The sequence below is a fragment of the Apis cerana genome, linkage group LG14, assembly GCF_029169275.1.
Source record: "Apis cerana isolate GH-2021 linkage group LG14, AcerK_1.0, whole genome shotgun sequence".
NCBI classification, from domain to species: domain Eukaryota; kingdom Metazoa; phylum Arthropoda; class Insecta; order Hymenoptera; family Apidae; genus Apis; species Apis cerana.
Genome location: NC_083865.1, coordinates 10,571,318 through 10,595,562, shown reverse-complemented (window position 1 = coordinate 10,595,562; position 24,245 = coordinate 10,571,318). Strand labels below are relative to the sequence as shown.

The 24,245-nt window shown below is 52.3% G+C and overlaps 1 protein-coding gene across 28 annotated transcripts in view; it reads left to right on the top strand.

Moving 5' to 3' along the window:
• Positions 1-291: 291 nt before the first annotated feature.
• Positions 292-24,245, top strand: part of LOC107999833 (zinc finger protein 384) — a 71,152-nt gene continuing 47,198 nt past the window's right edge. For 16 of the 28 annotated variants that reach the window (XM_062084875.1, XM_062084869.1, XM_062084881.1 and 13 more), the window contains exons 1-2: positions 1,804-3,642; positions 5,858-5,968. In XM_062084875.1, the coding sequence (XP_061940859.1) occupies positions 2,545-3,642; positions 5,858-5,968 (1,209 nt within the window). In that variant the 5' untranslated portion in view covers positions 1,804-2,544. Of the gene's footprint in view, positions 3,643-5,857; positions 5,969-24,245 lie in introns of all 28 variants that reach the window. The other 12 variants (XM_062084884.1, XM_062084886.1, XM_062084887.1 and 9 more) reach the window with 3 other exon arrangements.

Below are 24,245 nucleotides of genomic sequence, written 5' to 3'. Positions count from 1 at the left end.
ACGAGTGTACCTAAGTGCAATATTATTAAACCTAAACGATAATAAGAAGCAACCACAACTACCATCGACGATATCGGTAACGACGAGCGGTTAATCGATAATCGAATAGAATTCCTTTTAAAGAGTTAAAGAAAAAAAAAAAAAGATACCCTAGAGTCGCATTTCGAGGAGCAGTCGTGAACAGACGCGAAAGAAGAAAAGGGGAGAAGGAACGAGAAACAAAAAAAGGATCGAAGGATCGACGCGAGGATTGAAGAAGAAGAGGAAGAAGAAGAAGAAAAAGGAGGAGGAGAGGAATCGAATGTCGAAATCTTGGAGACTCGACACAGGTGTCACGAACGGAGTGAACGAAATCCCTACGAGGAGGTGAAAAACTGCCGTCCCGGTTCAAAGAAATCATCTGACACGACGACGTATCGCACGGCCGACGCGCGAGTCCCTTTTTCCGAACGAAATTCCGAGGGAGGAAATAGAGAGTGAGAGAGGGGGGAAAAAGAAGGAAAGGAGAAAAGGGCTTGCACGTTCGCAGTACACGCACGCACACACACGCACACAACACGCACAACGACATCACGGGGCTACTAACTACTCAGGGCAAAACGGGACGAGCAGTGTCATCCGCGAGTGCGATTTCTCACCCGGCGGACAGCACCAACCAGCAATCTTCCAATTCAAGTGATCAACTCTTCGACCAACAATTTGTGAATTTCGCGTCTGCACGGACTGTCCTTCCTCGTTCACACCGTCCGGGCTGGGCAATCCTGAATTTTAACCTGAACTTAAGTGTATATGATAGACTTTAAGTTAGATAGAACAAAGAAATAGGGTGTTCTCCGCTAACGAACGGAGGACGTCCATTCGCGCGCGCATCGATTCATCGGGCACCAACGCATACACACACACACACACACACGCACACGCACACACCCGCACGCACACGCACCCACACGCGGGCACACACACGCGCACACACGTGTACGCGTATATACAAACACGACGTACGTATCAACGCAAATGCAGACCAGAGGAACGAGAAGAGGGAGGAGGAGCTGAAGAGAGAGAGCGAGAGAGAGGGAGAGGGAAGAACGAGACGAGACTCGGAAGAAGCATCGTACCATCGGATACGCGACGCGCGTACGACGATCTTTTTGGATCATCGAGTGTTACGGGAGTTACGGGAAAGAGAATCGAGAGAAGGGACAAAGGGGGAGGAGGAGGAGGAGGAGGAGGAGGAAGAAGAGGAGGGAGAGCAAGAGCAAGAGGAAGAGGAAGAGGAAGAGGAAGAAGGAGAGGAGGAGGAGGAAAAGGAGGAGGAGGAGGAGGAGGAGGAGGCGAAGGGTGGATCATCATCGTCATCGGCGGTGTTGGCTAATAAGACGAGGAACGAAGAAGGAAGGGGTGCGAGGAAGGAGGCCGAGGGCAAGTACCGAGTCGGAGTGAGAAGCGGCGGGAGAAGAAGAAGAGGTAAAAAAAAAAAGAGGGAAGAGGTGCATCGAGGGAAAGAGTTTCATGAGCCAAGAAGTAGCGGGAGGCAGAAGGAGCAGCAGCACCAGCACCAGCACCAGCAGCAGCAGGCCGGGGAAGTCGAAGCAGGTGGCGAGTAACTGACGTTGCCCGCCGCCCACGTCGAGCCGAGGATCGTTGTCCTTAAGGCGGTAAGGATCCTGGGCTGAGCGAAAGAGGAAGGGAAGAACAAGAAATAGAAGGAGGAGAAGAAGAAGAAGAAGAAGAAGAGGAAGAAGGAGAAGGAAGAGAAGGAAGAAGGGAAGAGAGAGAGAGAGAGAGAGAGCGCGGTAAGGATAGAGCGGAGAGGAGGAAGGTAGGAAGGAACGGCGGCGAGCGCGGAAGTGTGCCGGCCGTCGAGCTGCTTACCGGAAGGGGTGCGAAAAAGCGGGCAAGCTGCGCCGGAAGGGGGTAGCCCGGGCTTCTCGCGAAGGCCTCAAAATTTCGGACGCGACGGCGGCCCTGGACCTACGTGCCCAGTCGCAAACCCAACCCGACTTTGGCTTGGACCACCACCAGCAACAGCATCACCATCAACAGCAACAGCAACAACAGCACCAGCAGCAGCAGCAGCAGCAACAGCAGCAGCAACAACAACAACACCACCAACAGCCGCAGCCGCAGCAGCAGCCGCAACAGCAGCAGCAGCAGCAGCATCACCATCATCATCATCATCACCACCATCACCCGCAGCAGCAACAGGTCCAAAATCCAGACTCGCGAAATCCGCCACACCATCACCTTCAACAGCATCAGCATCATCCCGGGAATCATCTCCACTCTGGCGATTCGGGGGGTGGGATAGGAGGTGGAGGAGGTGGCGGTGGAGCCGGTGGAGGTGGCGGTGGAGGTGGCGGAAGTGGCGGCGGTGCAAGTGGCGGTGGTGTTGCTGGTGTTGCTGGAGGGGGATCGGCCGAGGGTGACAGGTCGGGCAGGATCCACGACGAGGACGACGAGGACATCACCGAGAGGGAGGACGAGGAGGAAGACGAGGATCCTTGCAGCTCGCCCGAACCGGACCTCGAAAACGAGCCGGAACCAATGGAGGTCCAAGCGTCGGCCGTCACTGCGGCGGCCGCCAATCTTCACGCGCTCCGGCAACATGTATTCAAAATGTCCGACTATTGGCAACAACCTCAACGGGGCCCGCCCCAACAGTCGCCCGGTATACAGCACAGCCCCATCTCGAACGCGACCCAACAGCACCAACAACAGGTGCAGCAACAGTTGCACAGCCCGCTCAGCCAGCAGCAGCAGCAGCAGCAGCAGCAACAGCAGCAGCAGCAGCAGCAGGCGGTGCAACAGGCGAACGCGGCCTCGGGATTAGGGCAGACGACCAGCCCCCAACAAATGCAGCAGCAGCAACAACAGCACGCGATGTCGATCGGGCAGCAAACGGGTCAGGGGGGGCAGCATCAATCGTCCCCGGTGTCCACCACACCTTCGCCGCAGGCCGATCACCAGGGTGCCATCGCGTCGAGCATGGCCCAGAGCCTTCACAGCCTGGCACAGGCGCAACAGACCATGTCCCAAGCCTCGAGCCCGTCGCTGGCCGTCCAAGCGGTCCAAGCGGCGCAGGCACTCAATCAAAACTTGGGCCAAGCGTTGACGCAAGCGTTGACGCAGAACATGCAACAAAACCTAGGACAAACATTGCAGCACAATCTCGCGCAAAGCCTCACTCCGAGCTTGTCGCCTCAGCAACAGCAACAGTTGCTCAACCAGCCCCAGAATCTGAGCCAGGCCAGCCAGAGCCTGCAACAAAACATCCAAAGCCAGGCGCAGAATTTGTCGCAAACGTTGCAGCAACAGGCTCAGAATTTGACCCAGAACCTCGGCCAAAGTTTAAGCCAACAGGCGCTGCAACAGCAGGCGGCGCAAAACCTCACGCAAAACTTGCAACAACAGGCGCAAAATTTGACCCAGAATCTGCAACAGCAGGCGCAAAACCTGACGCAGAATCTGCAACAACAGGCGCTCAACATGGCCGGCAGCATCGCTCAGAACGGTGCCCTCGCCGGGATGAACATGACGGCCAATCAGCAACAAAATTCTCAAAACTCGATGCTGAGTCCAGGCGCGACGAGCCAGGACTCCCACGACGCCAGCCTCACGGAAAAACTCGTCAACGAGCTGCAGGTGAGAGCGTAACGCGTTTATCATTACACGATTTCGGGGGACGGAAAGCGGACGAGCAAGCAGGAAGGGAATGTAACGCTCGTTCTCCGTTCTTCTTCCTCTTTCTCTTTTTTCTTTCTTCCCCCCTCTTTTTTTTCTACTTTTGCCCTCCTCCTCCCTCTCCCCTCTCCCCCTCCTCCCCCTCTCCCCCTCTCCCTTCTCTCTCTCTCACCTCTCTCCTTCTATCTTCTCCATTTTTTTTCCTTTTCTTTTTCTCTTTTTTTTCTTTTTTCTTTTTTATTTTCTCGATCTCGGTCCGTAGTACTTCTCTCCGTCCGTAAGCTGCGAAGAGAAGAGATAAATAACTGGGACGAGGCAACCGCGATAAAAGTGCATAATGCGCCGATAAATAGGGTCATTCACTTGAGCCGACTGACGCCGGACAATACTTTCAAACAGTTTCTACCGATGGAGAAAAATACGCGTCTCCTCTTTCGATCTCACGCATCTCTTTTATTCTCTCGCACGCTCGTTCCGCTTTCGATAACGACCGCGAAAATAACCATGCTAATGATTCTCTCTCTCTCCACACGCTCCTTTCCACGCAAACTGGAAAATGTCGCGTCGCGTCGAAACTCGAATTGTTCTGCCGATTCCAATCCCTCGTCCTAAAATCGTCCAATTTTTTCTTCTTTTTTTTTCTTCCCCCCCCGTCCGTTCGATCTAATTCGATTCCATCTAAGAGAGAGAGAGAGAGAAAGAAAGAAAGAAAGAAAGAGAGAAAAAAGATAATATAAAAAAGGAGAGAAAAGAAGAGACGCGAATAATCGGCAGGTTGGAGGAGGACTCCCTCCTTCCCCCCGCCCCTCCCCCGCGGTCTGTTCCCGTCCGTATCGGCTTAACTGGATGACTTTCAATAAATCGCGCTACATCGTCGACAATTTCGCTGACCGTTTGAATCTGCGACTGTACCGAGATACACTGACCATGGTTCACGCACATCGGAATATACGTTGACTTACCACATCGCGTACCAACCGCGTATATACACACGTATATAACCCGCGTGTTACGTGGAACGAGCAAGAGAGGGAGAGTGAGAGAGTGATCGCGATAGAGAAAGAGGAAGAGGGGGAGAGACAGAGAGAGAGAGAGAGAGAGAGAGAGCAAGAGAGAGAGAGAGAGCAAGAGAGAGTGAACGTTGCGCGCGAGATCGCGCGCGCGCGCTCCAGCTAACAGGCAGGCAGGCAGGCAGGCAGGCAGGCAGGCAGGCAAGGCAGGCAGGCAAGGCAAGGCAAGGCAAGCCAAGCAAGCAACCAGCCAGCCAGCCAGCCAGCCCGCCAGCCAGCCAGCCAGTCAGCCAGCCAGCCACGCACACATTAGAGTCACGGGGCCACAAATGCAAACGCGGCCCACGCACACCGATGCGAGGAGATGCAGATACGTCGTCTCTCGGGGTTCTTGACCCGCGCAACACAGATAATACTATACGCATACGTCATACGGTACGCCGAGAAGATGTTCTCGAGAAAATATCGCGGCGTGCTTCTGCGATGCCACAGTCCGCGAGCTTCGATACGAGGAAACTAAGTAAATATATCCCCGCAGATCCGCTTCGGTCTCACCGCTAATAGGAATCCGAAACCTTTTTCGCTCACGGCCATTATGTACACGCGCGCGCTCGGCCGCGCGCACACACGCGCGCACGCACACGCACACGACGGGGGGCAACGGTGAATTCGTCGCAAATTTTACGATACGTATACGCCATCCATTTCACGGACCGAAGGATGACTAAGGATGACGATGGACGATAAATGGCGGTGGAAAAAGTTGAACGACTTCGCTCGCGGACGAACAGCGAGCGACGAGATCCGAGCGTCCGAGCGTCACTTTTACAACGCGGATCATTCTTTTGTTTCTTTTTTTTTTCTTTCTTTTTTTCTTCCTCCTTTGAACTGACCGTTCAACAAGTTTCCACTGCCAAATATTTTCTTTCTTTCTTTCTTTTTTTTCCTTTTTTTTCTTTTTTTTTTTTCTTTTTTTTGGATCGTTTTCCCCGTTCGATCGAACTTTTATACGTAGCGTTCGTCCCGTCGACTTGTCTCGATATCTTCTAGGAAAGAAAGCGATTTTGCGTAGCACTGGCGGAGTGTAAAAAAAGAAAAGAAAAAAAAACAAAAAAAGAGAGAAAAAGAAAAGTGAACTAACACGAGCCTCCTGTCTTGCCCGATAGTCTCGTGCCTCTGCGGCGGGACTTGGAGGTGCGGGAGGCGCCGGCGGAGGCGGAGGAATGGGCAACATCAGCGAACGCACCCTCGAGGAATGCTGGTCCACCCTGCAACGAGTGAGTTGAACACTCAGCCCGTTCAAAATCCCCTTATTATTTCTCCTCGTCGCACAGCTTCCTGCAACTTCTCGCTATTATTTTTTTTTCCTCTCTCTCGTTTCACTCTTTTCATTTATTTGTTAATTTTTTTTTTTTTCTCTCTCGTCAATTCGTACACGCGCAAGGCTCGTCGTGATTCTCTTTCGCGCATCCAATTAATCTTTTCTTTTCTTTTCTCCTCTTTTTTCCATACACACGTGTAATTATAATTATAATAAAATCTCCCGCACGTTATATCGATTGCGTTTACGCAATCGTTTCCTTTCTGGCGAAATTTTTTCTCACGATAATTCGCACGAATCGTTCATTTTTTTTTTTTCTTTTCCCCCCCTGTTTCTTCTTCTTTTTTTTTTTTCTTCGCCTCGATTCTCCGACTCTGGAGAAGCAGACGAATCGAGGGATCCGAGGATTGGCATTATTTTTTTTTTTACCCCCCCTCCCCCATTCCATTTTTTTGCTCGTTACACTTATCGCAGCTCCAGCATGCTCTACGTGCGTGTATGCGCTTCTTCTCTCGCAGATATTTATTTACTCATTTATTCACTTATTCATTATATATTTTTAATATTAAGAAACCGCTTCAATGCTAAGAATCGTTCGTACGAACGATAAACTGCTCAACGACAACTCTCGATCGTCGATAAATTTGACGTTTGACCGCCGTGGCGGTTCGAGATCGATCCATTACGCGTAACCATTACGATTACGATTTACGACGAGTGGAGGAGACCGAGACGCACTTTTTCACCGATAAAACCGTACATAATAGGTAGATGACCGAGCGTCTCGAACAACGGTATCTTCCATATGTACATATATATTATATATATATGTATATATATATATATATATATATATATATATATATATATAATATATATGTATATAATATATATATAATATATGTATGTATACATATACATATATATATACATACATCTCGCGAGACAATACAGCGTTTAATTGTTCCATACGCGTATTCCACGCACGATGCAACCGATTTAATAGGACACTCTGTCGCGATCGATACGTACGACTCTCCTCGTATATGGCGTTGTCCTTTTACGAGGGGAAGAAGAAGAAGGAGTGAACCGAAATGAAAGGAAAGGAAAGGAAAGGAAAGGAAAGGGAAGGGAAGGGAAGGGAAGGGAAGGAAAGGAAACACCGCTAACGAGCCGTGAATCGAATTCTCTGGACTATCCGTTCGAGAAGAGACGAGTCTTTCGTCCGCCCGTCGAAAGAAAAGGGAAGAAGAATTGTGGTGCGGCGAACAGTTAAAAAGACGGAAAGACAGAGAGAGAGAGAGAGAGATCCCCCGGCTCTCGCGCAAAACTTTTAAATTCTCCTACCAGGGAGAGGCAGTAGTAGCACGAAAAGCAACAATTTGTTTCGCTAAGTAGCCACCGCGTTTTCTTTTGTTTTTCCCCCCGCTTCTTTTATTCTCCTCGCCACGCGGCAGGGAGGGGAGGAGGGAGGCGGGTGGAAAGGTGGTGGTTCCGCTCCCCCCTCCTCGTCTATCGCCACCTTGAAACTGGCCGAAGGGGAGGGCGAGACGTTGGCAAACTTTGGGAAAATCGCAAAAACGCCGCACGATGGCGAAGTTTTCGCGTTTTCCAGGGGATTTAATTAAAACATTCGCCTCCTTTGTATAACCCGCCCGCCGCTTCGCGTATAACCGCATCGTGAATCTCCCCGCCCGGCCGAGGAACCGTCCGCTTCCGGCTGTGCTCGCGACACGAACCGCGGTACACATCCCTTTCTTCCGCGGCGGCAGCGAAAGCGAAAGCGTGACGATGATCGACGGGGGGAAGGGGGGAAAGAGAGTGAGACAAAAAAGGAGGATCGCGATTCGAGCGACGAATTCGACGACGAGAACAAAGGGTGGTTCGGAACGGAAGATGGGAAAGAGGGAATGAAGGAAGGAAGGAAGAAAGAAAGAAAGGAGGATGGAAAGTGGAGGAAACGTTGATGCGGCGCAACGTTGTATAAACACTCGTCGCGAGAGAGCGATTCTCATGGGTTCTCTCGATCAGGGGGGGGATCAGGAAAGAGGGAAGAGAAAGAGAGGTTTTCCTTTCTTCTTTTTTTTGTTCTTTGACCGGCTCGAAAATTAAAATCCAATTATTTCGACACCTTTGCGCGACCCTCCGGCATTTTCAAATGAATTTTTTGCGCCCAAACTCTTCTCCCTGCCCGAGTCTCTCGCTCCTTGCTCAACACGGGCCGCGTTAAACCGGTTCGAAACGAATCGAAGGTAACGTTACGCGGCAACGATGGGCTTTTTACCCTTGACCGATCCACGATCCCGATTTTGAATCGGGGCGACGACAGCTGCCAGAACCGGAACCGCGCCACGGGGAAACGAAGAGAAGGAGGAAGAGGAAGAGAAGGAGAGAGTGCAAGAAGAAGAAGAAGAGGAAGGGGAAGGGAAAGAAGACGAGGATGGGGAGGGAGGAGAGGATGAGAACAGATCGAAGATATTGGCACATAATCGATATTGGACGTAAGAGAACGGATCGTGGAGAACGGACGAAGACGCGACGAGATGAGTCGTTTCCCGAATTCGCGCGTCGTCAATCGTCGTTCTCGTTTCGTATCATGGAACGATATCAGAAAACACGAAGGATAGAACGAAAAGCCGGGTGGAGGAAAGGAAGAACCGCGTTTCTCACGTTCCGCGCCATCCCCTTCGGGGCGCAACCATTTTTTTGTCTTCAACCCCCAAGTGGTTCCATCGTATTATTTAAATAACGGCGTTCACGCGCGTTGCATTGTTTCGCCTAACCCTTCTACTGTTACGAAGAAGGGGATGAGAGAGAGAGAGAGAGATCTTTCTCCGTTTCGAACGGAAGAAGAAAAACCGAGGAAGGATGAAAGACTCGGAAGAAGGGCGGGAAGAGGTGGTAGTAGAGGTACACTTCCGTGCCGCGTAGCCGTTACGGCGAAGGCAAAATTACGACATCTCAAGTCCAGGGGCAACCATCCTACCTTCCCTCTCCTCCACCCTCCACTACGTTCTCTCTTTACGTACAAAGTTTCCTGGCTTTTCAGTAATTTTCTATGATTTTCAGATCGCATGATCGCTAACAATAACGCCGGCCCCCGCGCCGGCTGTTAAGATCGCTTCTAATCGAATTGTTCGATCTTCGGAATCAAAGCGAATTCCCGAGACAACTCCCTCCTCCTCGCCCCCTCGCGGAAGAGGGAGTACCGGAAATAGCGAAATTTCCAAGAAGAGGTTCGATTCCCCTCCCCCCCCGTTCGAAACTATCCGTCCGTTAAGGGATGACGACTCGGTCGTCGTCGAGGGGGTGGGGCGGGGGGAATTTTCGAGGAGGGCGTAGAACGAAAAAAGGAGAAAAGCGCGCAAAGGCGAGGAGAGAAAGAGAAGGAAGGTTACGAAGTGGTGGCGGCGGCGGCGGCGGCGGCGGCCCAACGTTCTACGTACGAGCCGTACGTACGTTGCACGGTTGTTCCTCCTTCTTCCTCTTCTCTTTCCATCTCTCGCTCCCTCTCCTTCCTCGTCATTCGCTCGCGCGGTTCCGCCATGACCTACCCCAAGCGCGGTCGGCGGAGAAAAAGAAGGAAAGAAAGAAAGAAAGAAAGAAGGAGCGAAACGAGGAGGGGAGGGGAAGGGAGGGAGGAGGAGGGAAGGGGCGAGCCGAGAGAGACGAAGAGAGAGAGAGAGAGCGGAGAAGGGAAAGGGAGTGGAGGAGGAGGAGGAGAGAACTCGCGCGCCCACACACGGCTTCCAAGTTGCAACGTGGATGACCACGATGGAGAGGAAGAGTTGGGAAGGAGCGAGCGAGAGGGAGGGAAAGGGACGGAGGGACGGGGAGGGGAAAGGGAGGAGGGCGAGGAGTGCACGGAATAGAGTTTATTCTTTGTGTCGCGCGTATGGTTACGCGCTTTTTTTTTTATCGTTCGTTGACTCCGCTCCGCGTTCTGCAGTCGCGTTCACCGCATCGCTCGCCACGATAAGATTACATTCACAGGGGCGGTCATGCGCGATCACGCCAAACTCCCAAACATCCGCGCGCCTTTTCCCTCCCCCCCGGCAGATTTCGCGTTTCGAGATCATCTCGCCTCCTCTCGATTCCGCTCCTCCTCCCCGTCCTCGAGCGAGACGCTCGGAGCCGATGGAATCGTCGAGAGGAATCGTACGCCTCTTATCTCTCCTTCCCTCCATCCTCCGCGCGATAAAAAAAAAAAAAAGAAAAATCGACCGATTCCATCGTGTATACTCGTATACTCGCATGCTCGGGTACGCTCGCTTCGATATTTTTCCGAATTCAACGTACGTACGTTTCTTCGTTCGATCGCGCGAGAGTAGAGCGGAGTATCAACCGAACTTATTAAACAACCGTTATCCTACGTGCCACCGGTAATTGTTGCGAACTCGAAACGTGACGCGTACGCAACACCCATTATCCCGCCGCGCCGCGCCGCTTTCCACCCGAATGCAAAACATTCGGGTGGCGTGTAATACGGCGTGTTCCTGGGAACCGATGGGTGGGGAAGGGGGTGGGGAAAGAAACGCGATCGAGGAAGATGGGGGGAGGGGAGGGAGGAGGAGGAGAGGAAAATGGAAAAACGTGGAAATCGTGGGAGATAGCGGTCGGATACGTTGTATACTCGTACTCCGAGGATAGGTCTGAGCGGAGAGTCGAGAAATCTCAGCGGCCGATCGCGAGAGAGAGAGAGGGAGAGACCGCGCGCGTATCCCAGAACCTTTCCTCTCCTCTGTTGGTCGGAGCTGCCGCGGCAAAAGATCGTTGCCCTTCTAAATATAAGTTTGCAAAATCGAACAGCAAAACTGCCGAGTTTTGCCGTGGTCTGTGCGCCTCTGTGTGTATATTGCCGGTAGATCAGCCCCCTTCTTCTTCTTCTTCTTCTGCTTCTTCTTCTTCTTCTTCCCTCTACCTCCTCCTTCTCTTCTTCTTCTTCTTCTTCTTCTTCCACTCCTTCGTCCTCTTCTCTTCCGCCGACTGGCCCCCGCCGATTCTCGCGCTCCTCTTTCAACCGGAGTCGCTTGGTCCTCCTCCACCAGAGCGTATCCTCCATCGGGCTCTCTCTCCTACTCCCTCGAGCGTCCGTTCCTATATCTACCACCTCCTTCGTATCCTCTCTTCCTCGACTCCCTCCAGACCCGATCCCCTCCCCACCGCAGCGCGCTTCGTGACCTCCAAGGCCTGCGAATCCGCTCTTTCGTTCGCGTTGACTTTCGGACAAAATTCGCCTGCTCCCCGCTGAAACGTAGTCGTAGGTCAGGATCCAATCCACGCCCGCCAGCCCGCTCGCTCGCTCGCCCGTTTCGCGCGCCATACGCGCGCGTCATCCCGTCCCGTCCCCGTCCCCGTCCACGCCAACCCCAAAACGAATCGAGACGCGGGGAAAACAAAAAAAAGAAAGAAACGAGGAGAAGAGAGAGAGAAAAAAAAAAGGAACGCGAGAAGAGAATTCGCGTTTAGACGAGTTTAAACCTGGAATCGATACCGTTCGCCATCAATTATGCATCACGAACTCTGTTGCGCCACGGTTTTCCTGCTTTGATTTTCGAATCCCCGCTATTCCTTACTCGTCAAACATTCATCGTTTCGAAATACATTTATACATTGCCCGATTGTCGAGCATCTTTTCTTCTCTTCTCGTCCCGCAAAGTTTCGGGGAAAAATGGAAACGGAAACGCGAGACTTCCTCGAATCATCCCGAATTCATCGGGGAATTTGTCCGACTTGCGATCGAAACGCGTTGTCGAAAGGAAAGGGGAAAGGAATGAGGGAGAGAGGGAGAGACGAGCGAGACGAGAGCAAAGATAAAGACGAAAAAAAAGAAGAAAAGAAGAAAAGAAGAGAAAAAGATGTTCTGGGCGCGTGGAAAAAATAACCGAGTCGGAATCTGGGTCAGGGGGGCTGTGCAATCGCAACGTGCCAATGTCAGCCGAATAGATCGCAAGGCCAGCGAAATGGTGAGCAGCGAAAGAGAAAAAAAATCGAGCGCACGCTCGATCGAGCATCGATCCTCGTCGATGGGGTTGGAAAGAAAGCGAAGGAAAAAAATAAAACAAAATTAAAAAAAAGAAAAGAAAAGAAAACAAAAGAAAAGAAAAGAACCTTTCTCTCCGGAAGAAGGAGAACGTCGAAGACGATATCGATCGGAAAATGATTCCTCGATGACGAATCTCGACTCCAGAAAAACCAAAGATGAAGACGAAGACGTTACGCGAGGAATTTCGAGCGAAACGAAACGTTTCTCTCTCTCTCTCTCTCTCTCCTCATGGACGAACGCAACAGCAGCGGCAGCAGGCAGCAGGCAGCAGCAGCAGCAGCAGCACCACGCTTATCCTATAAGGCGGATGAAAGAGCAAAGAGCGTGCACGTTGCAACGGCGAACGGTCGGCGTCATCGTCATCGTCATCTCGTGCATGCGTGGGTGAATAGCCTGGCCGGTCTCGAGCAACGCGGACGGGAGAGACGGAGAGGCGGGAGAACCTCGAGGAGAGAGCGACAGAGAGAGGGAGAGGGAGAGAGGGAGAGAAGGCGAGCAAGCGGAGAGATCAGAATGAGAAGTCGTCGCGAAAGAAAGACAGCGAGCATCGAGCGCGGCAAAGAGGGGCAAAGAGGGCCCGCGAGAAAGAAAGACGCGGCGCACCATCGTCGTCGATCTTTCTTTCTTTCTTTCTTTCTTTCTTTCTTCTCTTCTTTCCTTCTTTCCCTCTTTCTTTCTTTCGCTCTCCATTTTTTTCCCTCCCGCGAGATCTCCAAACGAACTCCTCCTCCTCCTCCTCCTCCTCGACCTCGAAACGAACGAACCGAATTCACGAACGAGCGACGAAAGTACTCGGTGTCGGCTTCGAAATCTCGAGATCGTCGATCGATATCCAACTCTTCTCTCTTCGAAACGAACCGCCCGGGCGGAGACGATTCCAACGAATTGCTAATCCTCGCGACGCGGACGATCGGTCGTGGATGATGATCAGCGCCGAAACGCTGCCATCCCGTGCATCATCCCTATTAGATACACGGTGTTGATGAAACACGCACGATCCCGAGTTAGCGGGATGGCAAAGACGCAACCCCACTCCGCAAACTCTGGTGGATCCGCTCTGCTAGCTTCTCGAGCCGAGTATTCTACCTTCGGACCTTCGCGCCAGTGCCCCCCACCGGTCGGTACCCGGCCAATCGGCCGCGAGGACGCCGGCGTGAAGCCTACGCGGCGGCGGGCAGGCCGATTCTCGCCGGCGCCCCAGCATTTTATACGGAAAAGACTCTTTAACGAAGCACAAGGTGCGCACGCACGACCAACTTCACGCGACACCACGCGCGCACCGCGTCACACGCACACGGGGAGGCGAGAGTGCGACGAAGACGACGACGACGACGACGACGACGACGACGACCAAGACGAAGACGAAGACGAAGACGAAGACGAAGACGAAGACGAAGACTAAGACGAAGACTAAGAAGACGACGACGACGACCACGACGACGTACACGAGAACGTTACGGTACGAGGTTTCCTTCTCCCTTCTTCCATCCTCTCCCCCATTCGACGCCGTATTTTTTCTCGTTGACGAATCGGAGAGAAAACGGAGGAGGCCGCCCGAGAGAGGCCGAGATCGACGACACCGAAAGAGAGAAAGTCGATCATCCGAAGCGGCCAAGAGAAACGGTGGAGGGCGTACGGGAGCGTAACACCACTAGGAGGAGGAGGAGGAGGAGAGCCGAGGGGGATGTCGTTCCGTTGGATCTGAATGGTTCGATGTATCGCGAGGTGATCGTCGAGAAGGAGGAAGAGGAACGGGATCGCAAGTACCGGGACGCGAGGAAAAACGGCGCAAGATGAGTGACAACGTGCGCGGCATTGACAGCTGACAGCGCGCGAGGAATTCTCTTCGTCTCTCCCGGTATTACCGCTCTCTCAACTACGTGTTGTACTACGCGCCGGTTTCCTTTTCTCTGCCCTTCCTGTCTTCTCTGCCTCTCTTCTCCTCGTCTTCGATTCTCCCGAAGCGAGCTGTGCTCCTTCCTTCTCTCCTTCCTTCCTTCCTTCCTTCCTTCCTTCCTTCCTTCCTTTCCTTCTCTCTTCCTCCTCTTCGCCATCATCCTCCTCCACCCGTACTTCGCCGCCCCCACCAGTACATAGCAAGCAACCGCGCCGCGAAGTGCCGCGAACGATGAACTCGGGCAACAGTGTGCCATATTTTGTGATCTTTTTACCTAGCTCCTACCACCGCGTTTTAACTGTGATCCACCTACTCTAGAGAACCGCGCACGAGAGAGGTAAGGAGACATACTCTACTTCTAACCGAGACTCATTGGATGGCGGCGCGATCTCCGTCACGGTTCGTTCGACCACTCGTCACGCGCTCTCCCCTCGTCGACTTTCGTCAACACGCTCGTGCACACCCGATCGTTCGTTCCGTCCATGCTGAAAAGTTGATCCAGAGATAGCGGGAGGGGGAGGGGAGACGAAAAAGAAGGAAGGAAGGAAGGAAGGAAGGAAGGATGGAATAAAGGGAGGGAGGGAGGGAGGGAAAAAGAAAAAGAAATTGATCGAATCGATCGAAACCGGGTCGTGCGTTCTCGCCTGCCATCCACGCCACGTGTGTACGCGTGTCTCTTCTTCTTCTTCTTCTTCTTCTTCTACTTCTTCTTCTTGTTCGTCGTGGTCGTCGTCGTCGTCGTCGTCGTCGTGGAGAAACCTTCTTCGTCCGATTCCTAAAGAGCCGTCCTTCCGCGGAATCGCGTACACCAGCGCTACGCATTCCAGAACGAGGACGACGCGCTCCTTCGAGCGCGAAACACCGCCAACTGGATCGGCTCGAAGTCAACGTATCTCGCGGGAGAAAGATCCTTTCGTCGTAGTCCCCCAACGGGAGAAACGCGTGTACGGCATCCACGTACGATACGACGCGATACGCCGCGTTCATTCCACGCCACCACGTTCTCTCTTCGAGTCGAGTCGAATCGAATCGAATCGAATCGAATCGAATCGAAACGAAACGAAACGAAACGAAACGAAAGGAAACGCGTCGAACCGAAAATTTTCTCTTTTCTCCCGTTTCTCCGCACGTCAAAAGCAAAATATTCGCCGATTGATTCTTCGTCCAATTTTCTCTCTCTCTCTCTCTCTTCCCCGAATCTAAATTCCCTTCGAACGAACGAAGTTAAAGGGTCGAGGAGCGGAGGATTGGACGGGATGTAACGAACGGACGAAAGTGGACGATGCGTGGAGAAACGATTCTTTCGTTTCTCTTTTCTTTCTTTTTTTCGGGAGGGCCGAAAACGTGTCGCGAGGCCAGCCGCGACCTACTCCAACCGAGAGAGACCGACCGACCGACCTCCTCTCCTTCGGAGACTCGACACTTGCCAGTCGCCGCGAGAAACGTGTCCCGAACAATTTCGCGTATCTACCTCTCTCTCTCTCTCTGTTTCTCTCTCCCGTTGCACCGTTGCGAGCACCGGCGAAGCATTTTTCATCGAGTTACTCGAGCCACGGTCGCGAGGAAAGCGATTCTAAGATGGAGAAACACACCATTTGCATGTGTGCGGGGAGAGAGAGAGAGAGAGAGAGGGAGGGAGAGAGTGAGAAAGAGAGGGAAAGGGGGAGAGTGGTTGGCGGCACGAGAGGGAGGGAGAAGGAAACAGGCCGCTCGGAGGAAGAGAAGAGATAAACGGAGAGAGATAGGTCGCGTATGCAGATCGCGGCGGAGCGTTCAAAGAAAAATTCTTTTGCCGGCAAAAAACTCGACCGACCCTTCTCTCGCTCGCGGTGCGCGTCGAGCCGTGGGAAATTTCGTTAACGAAAGGAGTCCCGTGTCGCGTCCCGTGCAAGAGAAAAGGGAGGGAGGGAGGGAGGGAAAGAAAAAAGAGAGAAAGGAAATGAGAGCACACCCCGATCGACGAAATATATCCCTCGCCTTCATTTTTCCTGACCGGATTCGCGCGCTTCCACTTCTTCTTCTTCTTCTTCTTCCTCTTCTTCTTCTTCTACTTCTACTTCTTCCTCCGCCTCTCTCTCTCTCCCTCTCTCTCTCTCTCTCTCTCTCTGCTTTCTTCCTCTTGTTTTTCGAGTTCAACGACTCAGTGACCACGAGGTGGGACACGGGTTTGAGAAATGTCAAGAAATGCAGGCACCGTCGCGGAGCGGGTCGCGGGGCAAGGGGGGAGGGCGAGGAGACGAATGTGAAAAGGGAAAGAGACGGAAAGCTGCGGAGAGGCTCGGATAGATAGAAAAGGGAGAAAGAGAGAGAAACAGGAGGAGAAGGCAGCGGACGTGGCAACGGCGCAAATGCAGAATGCACGCTGACATAAAACATACATATATGCAGGATGCAACGAGCAGCATCCACAGCCTTCTCTTCTAGGAGTACTGCGAAGAACGTACACGCTGCTCGACGTAACGCAACTTTTAACCGACTCGACTCGACTCGACTCGACTCGACTCGACTCGACTCCCTTTAAACACACGCGTCTCCTATCGCTACGTTCGTTCCCCTACGATTCATTCGGGTTTCGTCTTCGTTTCCATCCATACGCGGCTAATCTGGCCACGCACAGGTGTGTCTTCGATCCTCGATCCTCATGTGTCTTCGATCCTCGAAATGAATTTTGAAACAGGGGCAGGGATCCTCCTCTCGTCCAGGGGGAATCGTCCACGTGCGCGTCGTCGACGATGGTGGACGATCGCTTCTCGATACGGGAGAGAGCGCATTATCGCCGATATAACGCCAAGACACCGATTGCGTTACGTACCTCGCTATCGCTCTCCAGAGATTATCTGCTAATCTCGCGGCAATCCCAAGCCTTTTTTTCTTCTTTCTCCCTCGTCCACAACGTCTGCTCCATTTCTATTTTTTTCATTGCTTCTCGCTTTTTACTTCCCGCCCCTCTCCCCCCCTCCTTCGTTCCTCCTTTTTTCGCCCAACTAATCTAAAAATTCTCCCGGTCTCGTGAGATTACGAGCCATTCATAGATAAATCGTTTACGATCGTGCGGTTTTTGTGTCTCGAGTTTATTTACACGCAGTCGTGTAACCACGTGTTACGACGGGAAACACACCCTGTATAGAGAGAGAGAAAAAGAGAGAGAGAGGGAGAGAGAGGGAGAGAGTGAGTGAGCGTATGGCGCGAGAAACGAGGTCGTTGACACGTCGAGTTTGCGGATTTTTCAACCGACCAAACGATCCTGCTGTTGCTGCTCTCTCTCTCTCTCCCTTCCTCCCGCTCTTTCTCTCTTTCTCTCTCTCTCTCTCTCCCTCTCTCTACTTAGGAGGCGGCTCGATATTTTCGGCTTCGAACCCCCTTTCTTTTATCTTCGACCGTGACTGCCTTCGACGAGGGACGGAACGAACGGGTTGGGAGGGGAGGGGAGGGAGGTGAGGAAGGTGGGGAGGAGGGGGGGACGAACGCATCGTGGCTGCTGAACCTGACCTCCGACAATACTCCGGCGTCGGCGGCATTCCGTCCAAGCCTCCGCGCGAGCTCTCAGCCTCTCTTTCCCTCCCGATACCATCGCGTGCTCGTTATTAAAATAAATTAAAGATCGCGAGAGACCCGCGTCGCGACCCTTTCTTTCGATACTTATCATCTCTCTCCCTCTCTCTCTCTCTCTCCCCCTCCTCCTCCGATACGCGTTCGGTGGAGGAAGAGGAGGAGGAGGAGGAGGAGGAGGAGAGAGAGAGAGAGAGGGAGGGAGGGAAGAATGAAATTTCGCGAAAAGTCGATCCGAAGCAACAACGAGAATCGAAGGACATCAACTTCTCGAGTCCTTCGGCCGTGATTTGTACGCTGTTACGCGAATGCTTCAGGGCCGTCCCCAGTGTCGAGGATTCAGCAATCGGTCGTGCACTCGGTCAAGGTTGCGCGATTATCGCCACGTTAATACCTTGCTGATCCACTGTGCAAACGTTACAGCGATACAGAGAGAGAGAGAGAGCTTACGCTTTTTATCGTTCCCTCGGAATGTTCTCGTTTCGTACCGCGTATCACTGTCGTCGCGATCATCTGACAACCAGATAGATATAGATATATATATATTTATACCAATACGAGAACGTATCATTTCGAGAACTCGAAGAGAAACGTTAGCATTGCTGCGCGTTACGTGGATACGTGGTAAAAATATCTTGCTCGAGTTAAACGGCTATGGTGGAGGAGAGGAGGCGAAAAAGAAACTATACTCCGTGTATATCTCCGACGGGAGAACTGACCACTGACAAACCCGTTCATATTGTCTTACCTTCCCGCAGCCGTGGCCACGACCGGGTCTACGCGTCGGCGTGTCGGCTGTTGGCATACGACGTTGTGATAAAAAAAAAAGAGAGAGAGAAAAGAAAGAAGAAAAAAGGAGGAGGAGAGAGAAAAAATATCGTGACGCAGGTTACAACAAGGTTACCACCGCCACGAGACGGTGATACGCGCCACCCCGGCCAAGGCTGCTGCGTTGCTCCGCGATTATTTTAATCAAAGCGAAAACTCTAGATTGGAAAAAAAATCGTTGCGTCTCGTATTGAAGGGTATCGAAGAAGAAATAGGGATTGGAAGCGAGTCCTCGTGTTTTCGACTCAATTAATGTAATAGCAGGCGAGTCTCACTTACTCATTCACTCGCTCACTCGCTCACTCGCTCACTTACGCCATGCTCGTTCGGTTCTCCGAGATTGTGGTTCTGCAACAGGCTGTCGGAGTAGCGCGACCTAAAGAGCGCAAAAAAGAAGAGACGAAGGGAGAGAGAGAGAGAGTGGGAGGGCGGGAGGAAGGAAAAAGACGGGGAACTAGCGCGTAATCCGACACGTTCTTACATGGATGCAGCTGGATCTTAAATTCAATACACGCGTGCTTTTTCCCCGAGCGAGCGACGAGCGCCGCATCGCGCCGTCCCATTCTCTCGATCGATAATTACTCGGCGACGTAACGCTGATCGATCGCCAATCATCCGCCGGCCGACCGACCGGCCGGCCAACCGGCCGATTAAGATAACTGCTGCCACGGCCCGGAGAACGCGGACTCCTCGATCGTCCGAGTCAATGGAAACACCGTTAGTCGAGAAAGGATCTTCTTGGTTACGAACCGAGCGGTATGCTAAAAACTAGATGACGCGACGACGACGCCGACACGCCGTACGCACAGCCGTAACGATTTCGTGGAGAGAAAAGATTCGACTCGCTCGAATTTCTTCGAGAAATAAACCGTGTATAAAGGGCAAGAGGGAGGGAGGGGCGAGGGACGAAGGATGATCGAGCGAAACGCGTCTGCGATGGATCGGATAAACGGATACGCGGGGGGGATATAATGGGATAATTCGAGCATTGCGTTATCGACCGCTACGCGTTTTTTTTAGCGACCAACTTCGTCCAAGATCATGGATCGGATTCTCGTGAGAAGATTTCGTATTCGCGGTCGTGGAACGTGGAAAGTTCGAAACTCGAGCCGAGAAAAGTGTCGATCGTCGATTCGATCCCTCGTTTTCCGGGGATTTGTTTCTAACGCGCGTACGCCCCCCTGCCCCCCTCCTCTCCTCCCACCTTCTCTCTCCGATACGAGGATCCGTAATCGAACGTCCGTCACCGAACGGAATTGTAATTGATGCGGAGATGACGGATGTGACGAAATGTTGAAAAATCCGATCGATTCGTCGCGTTGTGTATCGCTTATTTCCATCTCGGCTATTTCCTTCGTCTTTTCCTTTCCTTTCCTTTCCTTTCCTTACCCGCGTTCCACGTCTCCGTTCCGTTTTATTGCATACGCGTGTGCACGCGTATATCGTACGATACGATGGTTCTCCGATAGAGAGAAGTAAAGAGCACTCTATTGAAATCCGGTTCGTCAGATATTTGCATATCTTAAAGTTAGGCGTTCGGAACGAGGAGGAGACACACACGTTCGAGAGATATTCCCCATCGGTTGATCTCCATCGGATTAAACGGAACGGACGCGTTTCGTTTCCCTGTCGGACAACGGAAGGAGAGGCCGGCTCGTTTTAATGGCGTGTTCGATGCGTGTTTCCGAAAAACAAGAGGCCGTAAATAAGGCGGTAGAAATTTCCACGTGGATTTGCTAATAAACATACCACCCATCGAGATGCCCGGTATATTTGTATGCAAATCGATTGTAATGCGAGGCAACCGGGGGACGGGGGGAGGAGGGGGAGCACGGAGGGAGGGTGGACGGAGGGGGAGGGAGGGGGCGGGAGGAAGAGTGTGTAAATGCACGATGCCGACGTTCGTTGTACGCAACACGTACGCGTATACATATTTATACGCGTGCAGAGTATAAAGCACGAACGCGTGCACGTTAAATACGCATGCGCGCGCGAGAGTGCGTGCGTGCACGCACGATGACTCAGAAACGAGTCCACGCGACAATGGAAGCGGTGCTGGTAGTGGTGATATTAGTGGATAATGATGACGAGGAAGATTAAGAATAACAGTAAAGAGTGGAGAAGAAACAAATAAGAAAAAGAGAAAAAAAAAGAGAGAAAAAAAAGGGAGAAAAGAACGAGAACGAAAGTCGGCAAAAAATCGGTCCCAACCTCTTCGATCTTCCGTTTTACGTAATCGAAGAACGGCTGTATCAATTCGACTTGTATTCCACCGTGACGCCAGACGGTCTGGTGCAGCGACACGCACTCTCTCTCTCTCTCTCTCTTTTCTTGAACGAATCTCCCCCAAACTTTTGTCCCATTGTTACGTTAATACTCGAGTAGCGGTGCGCTGTACACGGTTGGCGCGAATCGAGATGGAAATGGAAAAACGAGGGAGCGGAGGACACGGTGGCGGCGCGTTAGGGACACACGGTCGATCGGTGGAACGGGAAAAAGCGATCGATCCTCTCGATCGACGAGAACGCAATCTTGGACGATGGAAAAAATTGGGACGTGATTTTTTTCAAGATAGTAAAGGCCAGGCCGGCGAACTATGATAAACAAATGAGACTTGGCAACGCGGCTCGGAGCGGCTGCAGCAGCCAAGGCCTGTCAGACTTTTCTCTCTCTTTGGTCCTCGCTTTTTCTCCTCTTCCATCTCGCGGGAGCGAGCGAAACTCCGTCTTTGTCGGTATCCAACCATCTTTCTCCCGTTCCTTCGGTGTCTTTCTCTGTCGATGCCAGGATTTCCCTCTCCGCGGGTCCCGGTTCTCGCCTTCTTCTTGTTCATTGCCTCTCCCCACCAGCCGGCGAGCAAAGCCACGAGAAAGAGGAGGCTACGCCACTGTGGTGGGGGCGAAGGCGGAGGAGGAGAAAGAGGAAGAAGCACAGAGAGACTCTTATTTGCTTCTTTCGTTATTCCTCTTATTTTCTTGCCCGCCTTCACCAGCGGCACCTTCTTCTTTCATTGCTCTGCTTCTTTCGTGCGCTCGGAGGAGCCACGCAACTGCTACGCGCCTCGCTCTTCAGCCCCTTCGGCGTCCGTGGCTCGCACACAACCCGACGCCGCCGACGGTGCTTTATTTTTATTGCCCATCTTCCCTCCCTCTCGCCGTGCTCACCGTGCTCTTTCCCTCCCTGACCGCGCTTCTTCCTTTTTTCCGCCTCCTCCTTCTTTTTCTTTATCTCCCTCCCGCGTGCCGGAGTTGTCTGTGGTCAGTACTTTCAAAGAGGGATGGCGACGAGAACGCTCGCGCCTCGGCCTTCGCCAGATATTCCTCTTTTTTTTCTCCCCTCTCCCTCTCCCTCGTTCGCGCTCTCTCTCACTCACTCTCTCTCTCTCTCTCCCTCCCTCTCGCTCTCTCGCCTCCTTCTTTCTTCTCGCATTCTTTTTTCGCGTCCTTTATTTATTCCCCGGATAAGCCCGCGCGCGCCAGAATGGTTAAATACGAAAATAATCGAGCCAGGTGTCGCGCGCGACCGCGCGCGCACCTCCCCTCCTCCTCCTCCTCCCTCCTCCCTCCGTTGAATCGTAAAAATGCAAAGAAGGATAAACAAGTAGCTGTCACGAAAGAATAGTCACGACTATTTAAAACTGACGCGTTGCGCGGAAATCTTATTTCTCTCTCTCTCTCTCTCTCTCGATCGTCGAGATTCACCTCGCGTCGATGCTTTCCCCCACCCCCCTGCCCCGCTCCCTTTCCACCTCGTGCCGAATTTAGGAAACCGTTATAGAATCGTTTTCCTCGATGAATCAGATCCTGGATGATATTATCGATCTTGGAATTAAAGATCTTGGAAAAGTTTGACAACAAACAAGGATGGGGAGGGAGGGAGGGGGGGAGGGAATGTTGAGAGAGATAAAAGACAAAGCGAAACCAAGGTTCGCGTTATTTTTGCCCGACCTTTAATACCTCGGTCAACGGTGCCGATGGACTTTGAATGCGGTATCTCGATTGTCCTGCATTGCTCGATATCGCCCGATATGCACTTTCTCCGTAACGGCTCGGATGCAACACCGCCGCTCCTTTTCCAATCGGATCAACCGGGAAAATTTTTCTCCCCGTTTATTCTCCATTATTCCGCGTCGCGTCCAATCCCCCCTCCCCGACGTTTGCTTTCGCGTGAAATTCGAATCTATGCATCGAATGCGAAGACCCCACCGTCCGGTCGCTTATCTCCAACGTACTCGATTAATTCGCACGATCGACAAGTTTTCTTTATCGCGATACTCGAGCTATCGATCTATTTCCAACGATGGAAATCGAACTTTATTTATTTTTCTTTTTTTTTCTTCTTTTTCTTTTTTTTTTTTTCTTCTTCGTTTCGTGACGTCGAGATGATGGCGAGGAGAGCTAGCGAAAGAGATAAAAAGCGAGGAAATCGTCCGGTTCGATCTTCCGTTCCCGTTCGAGTCTCACCAACGATATGCGTTTGCCTGTGCGTGAATGTTCTTATCATGACGTCATTGATAAAGCGGCCATGATGGATAGGCAAAGTCTGCTCACAAAGAGACCCCGCCCTATTTTTTCCTCCCTGCCTCTAGCCGGACACACTTTTAGCGCGCTTAACTATGGCACTAACCTTCGCCGCGCTCCACGCCCAAAATAATTTCAACGAGCAACGGGAGAAAGATGGCGAACCGAGGAACGAGTTCCAAGGAGCACCGAATCGAATCGTTTCGCGCCACTTCTTCCTTCCTTCCTTTCTTTCCTTTCCTTTCCTTTCTTTCCTCTCCTCTCCTCTCTTTTCTTCTCCTTTTCTTTTCTCGCCGTTGCATATTTTCGATCCCGCACCTAATTCGAAATCCTCCGTTATCGGCCACTCGAAACTTTGCACAAGGGTCGAACGCGCATCAATCGAAACGACGCGAGCGGAAGGGACTCGAACGATATTTCATCTCGTTCCCTCGAAATTGCAATTCCCTCGAAGAGAGAAAGACGTTTGGTGGATTCGAACCTCGACGACGATGGACAAACGAAAGAAATGGACCGAAGGGCTGACCATCTCGACTCGAACCAACTCTCGATTTCGAATTCGTTCGAAACGAATGGGAAACGTTGCCTGCGATCTCGATCGCCCCGTCGATTCGTTTTCGCCTTTTCGACGTCGAATAATATAGAACGAGCGCGGATCCGACGTTGGAGGGGCACGGGCGACTCCCCGCTCGATGCGCCCCAAAGGTCGGATGGTCGCGTGGACGGAAGAAGAAGAAGAAGAAGAAGAAGAAGGAAAAGGAGAAGAAGAGGGGGCGGGAAGCGTTGGAATGGAAAAAACCGCGATCGGGTCGAAGAGATGACTCGATATCGGAATCGCGAAATACTTCCTGAACGAACGTAACGCGCAAGCCGTTTCCGTCTCTCCTACCCTGCTCGAGCACCGGTTGCCTCTCTTCTCTCTTTCTATTCTCGCCTTCTATTCGGTGGAGGCGAGGGTGGAGGAAGAGAAGCAGCGACGAATGTTGCGGCGGTGGCAATAGTGGCGAGCGCGGCCGCACGATGAGGAGGAGGAGTAGTGGAGGGAACACACGCGCAACACACACACACACGCACACACACACACACACACGCAGCCACACACGCGGAGCGGACACACATAAACGCACAGATACACACGGAGTGGAGGAGAGGGAGAGAAAGGGGGACGGCGGAGGACGCGTATGACGAGAAGAAGTAGGGGAGCGAGCGAGGGAGGTTGTGAAAGAGAGATAGAACCGGGCACGATTGGCCCCTTCCGCCGTGTCAGCGGTGCCGATTGGCTCGCGTTCCCCGGAATCGTGTTATTTCAATCGATATCTCTTCGAGTAGCCGGCGATTTTTCGTCGCCGCGCGTTATCAGCGCCTTTCCACCTTTTTTCTTCCCCCGTTTAGC